Source organism: Calliopsis andreniformis, chromosome 1, assembly GCF_051401765.1.
Source record: "Calliopsis andreniformis isolate RMS-2024a chromosome 1, iyCalAndr_principal, whole genome shotgun sequence".
In the NCBI taxonomy this organism is placed as follows: Eukaryota; Metazoa; Arthropoda; class Insecta; order Hymenoptera; family Andrenidae; genus Calliopsis; species Calliopsis andreniformis.
This window is the reverse complement of record NC_135062.1, coordinates 637,130-647,402: the sequence shown is the minus strand read 5'-3', so window position 1 is coordinate 647,402 and position 10,273 is coordinate 637,130. Positions and strand designations below refer to the sequence as shown.

Below are 10,273 nucleotides of genomic sequence, written 5' to 3'. Positions count from 1 at the left end.
AATTCCACAGATCTCTGCCTTCTTAATCGTGCCCAGCGTTATTAACCTAGTGGCTGCATCGATTAAACACCGATGCTTCAAATCTATCAATAGGTTGTGTTTCGCTATGAAGTCTGCTCCCATTATTGCTGTTAAATCATTGCAACACTGGTAATGATAAAAGGCCACCTAAACGATCTGTGGAGTCCAAGATCTATGTCACACAGGTGCGTTCCAAACGTTTCTATTGTGGTCCGGTTTGCTGTTGTGAGTTTAAGCGGAGCTACTTGTAATTGTTTCTTGAAGTCCCTCCGGGGAATTATGGACACATCGGAACCTGAGTCTATTAGGAAACGCATACCTGTCCTATTGTCTCTTATGAATAAACGGTGCTGATATTCTGTTGACATGCTACTGCCATCGGCTGCACTCATCGACGTCGGCCGTCTTATTTTTCCGTCGTCTTATCAACTCCTGGTTTGTAGAAGATACACGATAGTGAACGTGACTTTTCATCCCAGTCGAACTTTCTATGAGCAAAGCAGTGTTTTTCTTGCTGATGTACGTGATCGTGCTCTGGGTTGTTCTCCATTTATCCTGTTATCCTCTCTTCCTCTGCCGTATCCATGTTTTTTTTCCACGCTCTGCACCTTTGTTATTAATTGCTGAATTAAGACGGTGAGTGCAGCCATTTGACTTGACAACCCTTCGATACTTTTATCGTCCTGTCTGTCTCTTTCTTTTCCTCTGGTCTCGGGTACTACTGCCATTACCTGTCCTCTTGACGTCGTCTCTACAATCTTGTCTGCAATTTCTGCTTGCTGGTTTAGATCTAAATTTTCACTACTGGATAAAAACACTGTGCATGTGTTGGTAATCACCTGAACCACAGCGTTTGCAGAATCTTCTCTGGCGTCTTCGATGCCAATGTACGCATCTTCCTCAGCAACTGTGACGGCTTTGCGTCGTCGAGTCGCATCTTTGTCAGCAACTTATGTAGTTGTGTCTCTTTCGAGTCCGAGAAACATTTTAATAGACGACACTTTAATGCTTCGTATTTCTCCGCCTCTTGTGGACAATGGACGATGTCGAGAGCTTGCTCTATAGCCTCTGTCTCCAGTGCTGTTATTGTAATGTGATATTTTGAATTATCTGATGTTATGCGCTGGATATAAAATGCTAATTCAATCATAGCAAACCACGCCTCTGGGTTTGTTCTATTAAAAGTAGGTAACCGCAAGTTTTTTATGCCTGACACTTCTTGCGTTTCTGGCTTTTCTTCGGACTCATTCCCGTTGCTTTTGTCCATCCTAACCTTTGCGACCCACGTGGTCTTTTCTTCCTTCGATCATTTTTACGGCGTTTTCCAATCTCAGGGTTACCAACTGTAGTGTTATGTACCACTTTACCAACCTTGTCCCTGGGTGAAATAAAGATTTACGCGAAGGTTCTTTTAACTCTGTAATAAAATTTATTTTTAAACGTAATACTGCGTAACAATCCTGCTTTGGTTCTCTCTTCTCTCCACCTATTGGGTGAGTGTCGCCCTCTGGTACCCAGCTGGGAAACAAGGGATATGTCTCCCACAAACCACAACACTTTCGCCTCTATCTAATCTTCTTTGGTGAGAGCAAACGCTACGCCTAGCCAGTGACTATAGATGACTCCATGTCTACCCAACTGCCTATTTTCGAGGGTCATGAATTTCGGGGATCCCAGAGACCCCCGTGTAAAGGTAGGTCTCTACCCACAGAAAACTGCAATATCGACAGTCGTGCCTGTTTTATCAATCATATTTGCAACGCAACTGCATTTTCCATGAGGTGAAGAAACGTATACAGGGTGTTTCTAAATTCGTGGGAAAGCTCGGAGATGTAGGTAGAAGACAAGAAAATAAACCGAAAACTTCATATGCAATATTCTCGGAAACGCTTACTTTGTTAGTCATACGCGATTTTATATTTAGTAAAATACTGATTGTTTAAAAAACGGTTATATAACGAGCATTTGGCTCGTTCGCGAGATTCGTGATCTGTTGGTATACGTGACCGACCGAAGGTCGCCTTCGGTTGGATATTCCGTTGTCCTAGCAGAAAAACATGGTCTATTGTCGTATGACTCGTTTTTATCGTTTACATCGAAGTTTCAACAAGGTGAGCATTGTCGAGCAACGTTTTGAACTCTAGGCCCGATGTCGAGTGGGGACATCGAAGCCTGAAGGAGAGAAAGAGTAAATCGTATCACATTAGAACGATACAAAAGATAATTGGTGAGCGCCGCGTAGTGACAAAAATTAGCATGTTTCACGCTTTGCGGAGACACACGCGGCTCTCGCCCCAGTCGTCTTTCGGCAGTCAGGCTTGCGACAGTCAGTTCGACCGATCGTCAAGCCAGTATCAGCATAGCCAGTTCCAAGATTTTAAGTAGTTTGGTTACCAGAAGTGTCTGGTAATTTCAAGTGTGAAATCTTACTCGCTTCACAGCTGAAACGTTGTCTCCTGCGACTAGGAAGCTGCTCTGTTCGATTTAATACGTATTATACGTACGACAGAGCACCTAGTTCATCAAAAGGTGACAATTTAGTGAGATTTGCGCTCTTGGAATCGGGGGCTGCCCTGATTCTCTGACTTTCGTCTTCGTCGAGGAGCAACAAAGGCCGCTGCCTGGTTGATTCCTGAGAGACGGGTTACAACAGAGAGAGCTAACGTACGTGCCTATCACCTCTCCGTTACTCGCGCTCTGCCACCCCGTTTAGAAGCAACCCCCGTGTGACGAGTAGAAGCACACGGTGAGGTGAACGGAGTCGTGGAGCCTCTGGCCGTCCTCGGCCTCCAGGACTAGCAATCGCTAGTTATAGCGTGTCCCCCCGCTCGCGAATCCCCGCATTTATCGGGATTCGTACGAAGCGAGCCTTTCTATAAGGTGCAAGGTGAAGAGAAGAGGCGCCCCCCCCCCCCCCCCCCCCTCCGCTCCAGCCTCTTGCTCACCGACTTCTTCTTCGCTACAGAAGAAGAGTCGATAATACAGTCCACTGCATTACCTACGCGTTACAGGCAAGGTATTGCCACCGACTAGGTAATAATAGACCTAACATCCTATATATTTTTCTGTCCCCGATTTTTGGGGTGCTAGCACCCCATTATCATTTTAGTGTCACCGCCAATATTACCGGCGAAGTCTCGAAGCAGATTGCAGCGCTACGAGTTTTCGGAATTACAATTGAAATGGAGTAGGCAGGTTATATTAAGCCCGCAATTTTTGAATGTTTATGTAAGAATAATAATTAATAATTACATTACGGATTTCATTCATTTATGCCAAAATATACAAAATATGAAGAATATAAATCAAGTTGCAATATTTAGAAATTAAGACATACGGTTATTTAAGTTTTATTCCGTTATTAAGTTTTTTGAAAATTTTAATTCAAATAAAAATTCACAGTCTGATATTAACTTTAAAATTGTGTTATAAATATATTTGACACAATAACACAGAAGAAAGGAATACAATAAAACAATGCAAAATGCAAAGTACATACAGCTAGGGCAGTAAAGACTTTGTTGAGATTATGAAATTAAAAATTTTATGTAATAGTATAATTAAATATACTATTTACATAAATAATAACTATACTCTACGTATCAGCTATTGAGATATTAAATTTTGAAAAGTTTTAATGTATTAAGTTATTAAACAATACAGTTTTCTAACGATTTAAACTATTAAACTATAAAAACTTCTTAATGTATATATATTAATGTACATAACTAAAAAATATCATGGTTAGAAATTATATTACAGAATGTACTAGGGATCAAACATAATTTAAATTATAATAAACAATTATAATTCCTTGTAAATGTTTTATTGAAAATTGGCGCGGTTTACATATCTGAAAAAAGAGTTTAAATTCCGAAACAGATGGAAACGAATGGTAGGATATTTTTCAATTTTTCATAATTGAATAATTATGTTGTAAGTTGAACCATGTGTTTATAAACCATCTGTACTTGTTACATTTTCATCGATGCAAGGGTCACTGACATTGAACCTCTTGTACTGTTTGCGATGAGTGCGAGACGTTGCGAGTATTCATTAGCGATGTTATTATTTATACATTTAGTGAACAATAAACAACATGTATAATTATATAATGACGAAAACATTGCAAGGATACATGTTTTTCATAAGGCCACTCGTTTCAGAGCCCATTTTTTTTTATTTTTCGATGTGAAAAAATCCGTGCAATGATTTTCGGATAACCAGGTACGTCGCTGAGAAATCCGTTAATAAAAGGCAGTTGCTATAGTAATTAAATAGCGATCGCGAAACAACGGATCGCGAAACAACGGATCGCGGAGTCACCGAAACGCGGAATGATTATTCGTTCAGGTGTCTGTGGTAAGTGAAGATTTAAAGTTCAATTGAAAACCACGTAATATTTCTATTAGAAAAATCAATTGCTGCGAGTGTTTGTACTGTTAGAAATAACAATTTTTGCAGTTATATCAGGTAAGTTTTTACTTTATATTTATTTCTGTTTGTCTATCGGATATGTGATCTCCGACGCGCGTCCAGACGCTGCGTCTAGCCGTCGCGGTGCAGGGGCCAGACGTAAGCAGCGATTCTCAGTAATTGTTTAATCATGCATATTGTTTAATACATAAAACAATTGAATAATAAAGCAAAACAATATGTTGTATGTTCAACTGTCTTCTTCAGATAACGATAGCATATTATATTAACTAATTACTGTTCCTTTTGAAGAGGCAATCGCGTTTATTGCTGCCAGATGTGGGAACCCGAGTTTCTTTTAAATACCTTGTATATTCATTCGTATTTTCGAAACTTACACATCTGGCAGAATAAAGTAATTTCGTGCTTTCTTCGAGCGAAGTGTTTCTCCCTAATAACCATCGAGGGCCGTATTGTCCTGCAATCAGTGCCTTCGGCAACTCATCCTCTTCGGACTCACAGAGGGTTAACGCTGACTCGCGGGACAATGCGGCTATAAAAACATTCGGAAAATACGCGCGTGGGCCCGCTCGAGCCATGCTATTCCGGGGTTCGTTCTTCCTCCCCAATTTTCGCGACCTTCGACCTGAAGGAGAGGTCTCCTCCACCTTCGTCGCGAGGAAGTCAGGGCGGTTCCTTTGCCCCCGTCAGGGGACTTAGAAGATCTTCCTTTTTTGGGTCGAAGGTCCATCAATTCCGATTTGTTTCCTCGCACAAAATCGGTGACGCCCTTAAAATCGCGCGTTTTGGGGAATGTAAGTGGATGAGGAGCGGACTCCAAAAAACAGAGCAGAAAGCATTCGAGTCTTGGATGAGAACGCAAAAAGAAGTCAGAGCCGTCAGGACGCGCGACGGAGACCGCATTTTAAAATCTCATAAATTATAAATTCATATATTTTCTTTATTTTAGCGTATCGTGGGGGTGAAGCTCCGTAAATTATATTTAATTGTATAGGTGTGGTGTTTTTTAGTGAACGACCATTTTGTGTTGAACATTTGGACATTGTGTGTTGGACATTTGGACATTGTGTGGTGGACATTTGGACATTGTGTAATAATTAAAATTTAAGATGGAGCATCGTGACATTAGAGTTGCGTACAAGAAGTGCGTTTACCGCAATTGCGGAATAACCACTCGTGATGATAGAACTGGAAGAACATTTCATGCTTTTCCAGTCTCCGCTAATGAACGTTTAATCACTTGGTTAGTTAATTGCGGTTTGGAAGACTGGGTGGAAAAGCCAAACACGGAATTACGTAGGAAATACATTTGCAGTTCGCATTTTTCGCCGGGCAGTTTTCACGCAACAGGGCGTTTAAAACAAGATGCAATTCCTGAATTGTATCGTATAGACGGTATTTCTACTTCTAACGCGTCATCGGAGACAGATGTCAATTGTTTAAAAGATCGGGTAATGAAACTTGAGAAGGAAATGCAGCAAGTGAAGGACAAATATAATGTCATTCGCTTGCGACTGAGGGCGAAATGTAAAGCGTACACGCGTTTAAATGAGAAGCTTTCTTCAGGTGACATCAGTGATGATTGTTTGAAGAAAGCAATCGCGAAAAAGGTTTGTGGGTTTCTTTTGACATTTATTTTAATGCAATTATTTTCACGTAAAGGGAATAAATACACGTCGAAAGAAGAGCGATTATGTCAAACATTGCATTACACTTCGCCCTCTTTATACAACAAAATGCGTAAGCAACTCAAGTTTCATCTCCCCAGTCCAGTGACTATTATTCGTTGGTTCGGAGTAATAGATATTTGGCCCGGGATTTGCCAGAATTTATTTAGAGGTTTGAAAATTAAAATGGAACATATGGATGATATGTTCCGCAATTGCGTTCTGTCTTTTGATGAAATGGCAATAAAAAAGTGTTTCGCGTTCCACCCAGGAAAACAAATTATTGAAGGTTTCCAAGATTTGGGGCCTTTGGACAGATACCCAGTAGTAGGCACTCATGTACTTGTTTTTATGCTCAGAAGTTTATACAATAACTGGAAACAGCCCGTAGCATTTTTTGTTTCGAAAAACGGGGTATCATCGGGAAATTTATCGTTATTATTAGATTCAGTTTTAGATGAATTACATAAAGCAGGCTTAAGGGTTAGGGCTATAGTTTGTGATCAGGGTTCAAGTAATCAAAGTATGGCAGAAGCTAGAATCACAATTCAAAATCCATATTGTTTTAGAAATGGTGAGAAAATTTTTTTTTTGTTTGATTATTTACATTTATTCAAAAGTATTAGAAATAATTTATTAAAACATGATTTTTCCATTAACGGTTCGCGAGTTTCCTGGGGTGATGTTGCTGCTTTGCGGAATTTAGAATCTCGTAAAGGTACGCGAGCAGCTCATAAATTATCGGAAAAGCATATAAGGCCAAATTCGTTTGATAAAATGAAATGTAAACTTGCTTTACAAGTTTTTAGTCATGGGGTATCTTCTGCCTTACATACAGCTCACGCCACTGGATGCATAAATTCAAGTACTGTACCGTCTACTGCCAATTTCTTTGAAACGCTCAACAATTTGTTCGATAATTTAAATAGCAGAGTACCTTGTGATCCTAATCCAAACAAGTGCGCAATCTCATATACAAATTCAACGGTTAGAGACAATTTGTTGACACAACGTGAGAATATCGCGAATTGGTTCGTTCTAGGTCCACATGGTCCCAAAACTCCGCCTTGTTTCTTAGGATTACAACAATCTATAAATGCCACCTTGCAACTTTGGGACGATTTACATTCGGATGGTGCATTATTTTTGTTAACTTCGCGTTTAAATTCAGATGTTATAGAGAATCTTTTTTCGATTCTTAGAATGCATGGTGGCACTTATAACCATAACCCTTCTGTGAAAGCGGTGCGTTTAGCTTTGAGGAAAAATATAGTATTAAACTTACATAAGAGTTCTGTAAATAGTAACTGCTTTCCTGATGACGACGCAACGCTTTTACAGGAAGACCTGCTAATACCGCAATCTCAAACCGAGTTGAACGATGCTGCATCTAGTAGTATTTTAAATATATCTGAGGAATACGATGATGCCGTTGATCCAGATATAAACTTCATTGAAGATTTGACGGATTCATTAACGACATCAACGTGTACCTTAGAAACATGCGCAGTAGAGTATTTCGCTAGTTATGTAGCTAAGAAAAGCACGGCCAGATCACGTTGTCACGATTGCCGTAACAATTTTCTTGATGAAAATCGCAATTTTATTCGGAGTGAACAAACATTAATTGCATTTCGGTCATATATAGCTAAGGATGATATAGAGCTTGGTCATTTGGCAGTGCCAACAGTAGAATTTTCAAATATTTTTAAAATTATTAATGCTGTATTTGATAATTATTATCCAGCATTACGCAGTGAAACATTGATCTTAGATAAACTATTTCAGATTATAAGCAACAGTGTACATATCAAATATCCGAATTGGTTTATCGAAGGTGAATGTGCTGCTCATAGAAAAGAAATGGTATATTTCGCTATGACAGTTAAAATTCATAAAGACACGATTTGGCTTGGTAGAGAACAGCGAAACGCTCGCACAAATTATTCAAAATTACAACATTTCCAAAACCTCTGAATGTGCTTTATCATATATTAGGTCTTTTTCTTATATTTTTATTAATAATTCACTGTTTTCATGTTTTGATATTACATAGCGAAATACTCTACTTTTCATTTATCATTTGTACATATTCATCGTTCTGTACATACATACTTGCATGTATAGTACCAATTTGCACGTATATATGCAAATGTATATAGTGTATGTATACATATATGCATATGTGTAGTAATGTGTAAAGCATGTGTAAGTACGCATAAGAATACATTTAAGGTTTATTTTCATGGGTACTGGTAGTGTACTTACGCTTTCATCATAGTATTGGTTACTGCTTTGCATGTTTCAGGAATGGCTTGTAATGATCAATTTCGCGATTAGTTGTTGTTTAAACATTGAATGTATTCTGGGATGGCAAAGTCCTTCTTTCACGCCTTCACGTGGCCCATCCCGTTAACACTATCAAAAACTAATGATAGTGGAACTAAGGTGAAAGAAAGGTATACAGTGTATACTGTCCAGAAGATTCCCGGAATAATTTTGTAATTCCATCAATTTTATACATAAACCAAATTTATTAATATAGTTTTCTACATAATATCGTAAAAGACTTTAAAAAGCCATTCTACAAAAATTCATAGTTTTCAATAATTATACGTATTTTTAAAGTAACTATTATGTATAAAATGAAGATGTTCTGTTTTTTAATTCTAGATTCAACCATTTTTGGGTCATCTTGGACACTGTATTTGGTGCTTCGAAAAAAGAAGTTTACGTGGATTGGTTTCAGCGACACCATTTTGTTTGGAAAAAAAAAACAATATTTATGTAACCCCTTAATTATTTTCTGTAAACATAATTTTATGTAAATAGTTATAATAAATAATTATTTAACAATGGAAAGAATTTTTCCCAGTCATTTTTTAACGAGATTTCAAGGTCACTAATATTTTTAAAATGAGATTCTATATTTTTTTCTATATTCTTCTGGAGGATATCTATAAAAATGTATTTAACTTTCTTAATGCTCGTAACGTTTGAATTATTTAATCGCAAGATGACTTGCTATAAATAACGCTCTGATCTGTTAAATAGAACTGGAAAAAATGCGTTAGATTATTGTTTATAATAATAAACAATTTTAGAATTTAGATATGGTTCTCTGATTCAATTCGTTTGGATAAATTTGTAAGAAATTGTATTGAAATTTATTTAATTATTTAAGTTGGAATTTGTTTTTCATGGTCTTCTTAATAAGTTAGTTTATTATTTTTATGTAAAAGAACATATTATACTTTCATGGTAAAGTAATGATCATAATAATAATATATATATTATTTATATTTACATTTATATTTATATTCATACTTATATTTATATTCATATATAATGTGGTGACAAAAATAAGGACGTGACTATATGTATAAGTATGCAAAATAACATTTTTTTACAATGTTTTAATTCGTAACACATAGTACGTGAGCTAAAGCATGGGTGGCCAAAGCTCCTTTTCTATATTGAATGAACTGTCAAATTCGACTTTATTCTGAGAAGTCACACGTATGTAAGCACACACACTATTCGATATTTCACCACAGGTTGGAGTAGTTCTCCACGTAAACGTTATTCGTGAGTAGAGGTCGCCTAATTCAGTCCGCAAACTATGCATCGGTAAGGCAGTTTGACCTGAGACACAAAACCCCATTGAATGTTAGGTCTATCATTATCTGGTCGGTGGTATTGCTATCCCCTCCACATAGGCTCGTGATCGAAGCCTGGAGTCGGGAATCTTCGGTACCGCTTAAGGGCTTAGGGTAGTCACGTGACTTTACGAGATTTCTTGGTCGGTATCTGCCGTTACAGTTTTCTTTACAGAAATAAAATTATCCACAGACATGTGGCTGCCTAATGAATGCGAGATGGAGCCACACTATGATTTCCCCTCCACTTTACACACTACTATACGAGCCGTATGTGCGTGAATTCGGCCCTTCGGATCACTTCGGATAGCTTCGGAAAGACGAGAGAGAAGGCAAATGTCATATCTTACTCTTGTATTTCTAAAACGCTATTATGGTTTGGTCAAGTTTGGTGCAAGTCACCCGTAAACGGCATTGAGCGGCACGAGTCACTCCCGAAATATTTCGAGTGTAAACTCTGATTTGATCTGCAAAAGTAAATCAGTTTAA

At 38.0% G+C, this 10,273-nt stretch overlaps 1 protein-coding gene across 1 annotated transcript; it reads right to left on the bottom strand.

Moving 5' to 3' along the window:
- Window positions 1–509: 509 nt before the first annotated feature.
- On the bottom strand, window positions 510–1,288 carry LOC143180349 (uncharacterized). The gene is made up of 2 exons (XM_076380018.1): window positions 867–1,288; window positions 510–825 (listed from the first exon to the last, which is right to left on the bottom strand). The coding sequence occupies exons 1-2, from the start codon at window positions 1,286–1,288 to the stop codon at window positions 510–512; spliced, it is 738 nt and encodes a 245-aa protein (XP_076236133.1).
- Window positions 1,289–10,273: the final 8,985 nt, after the last annotated feature.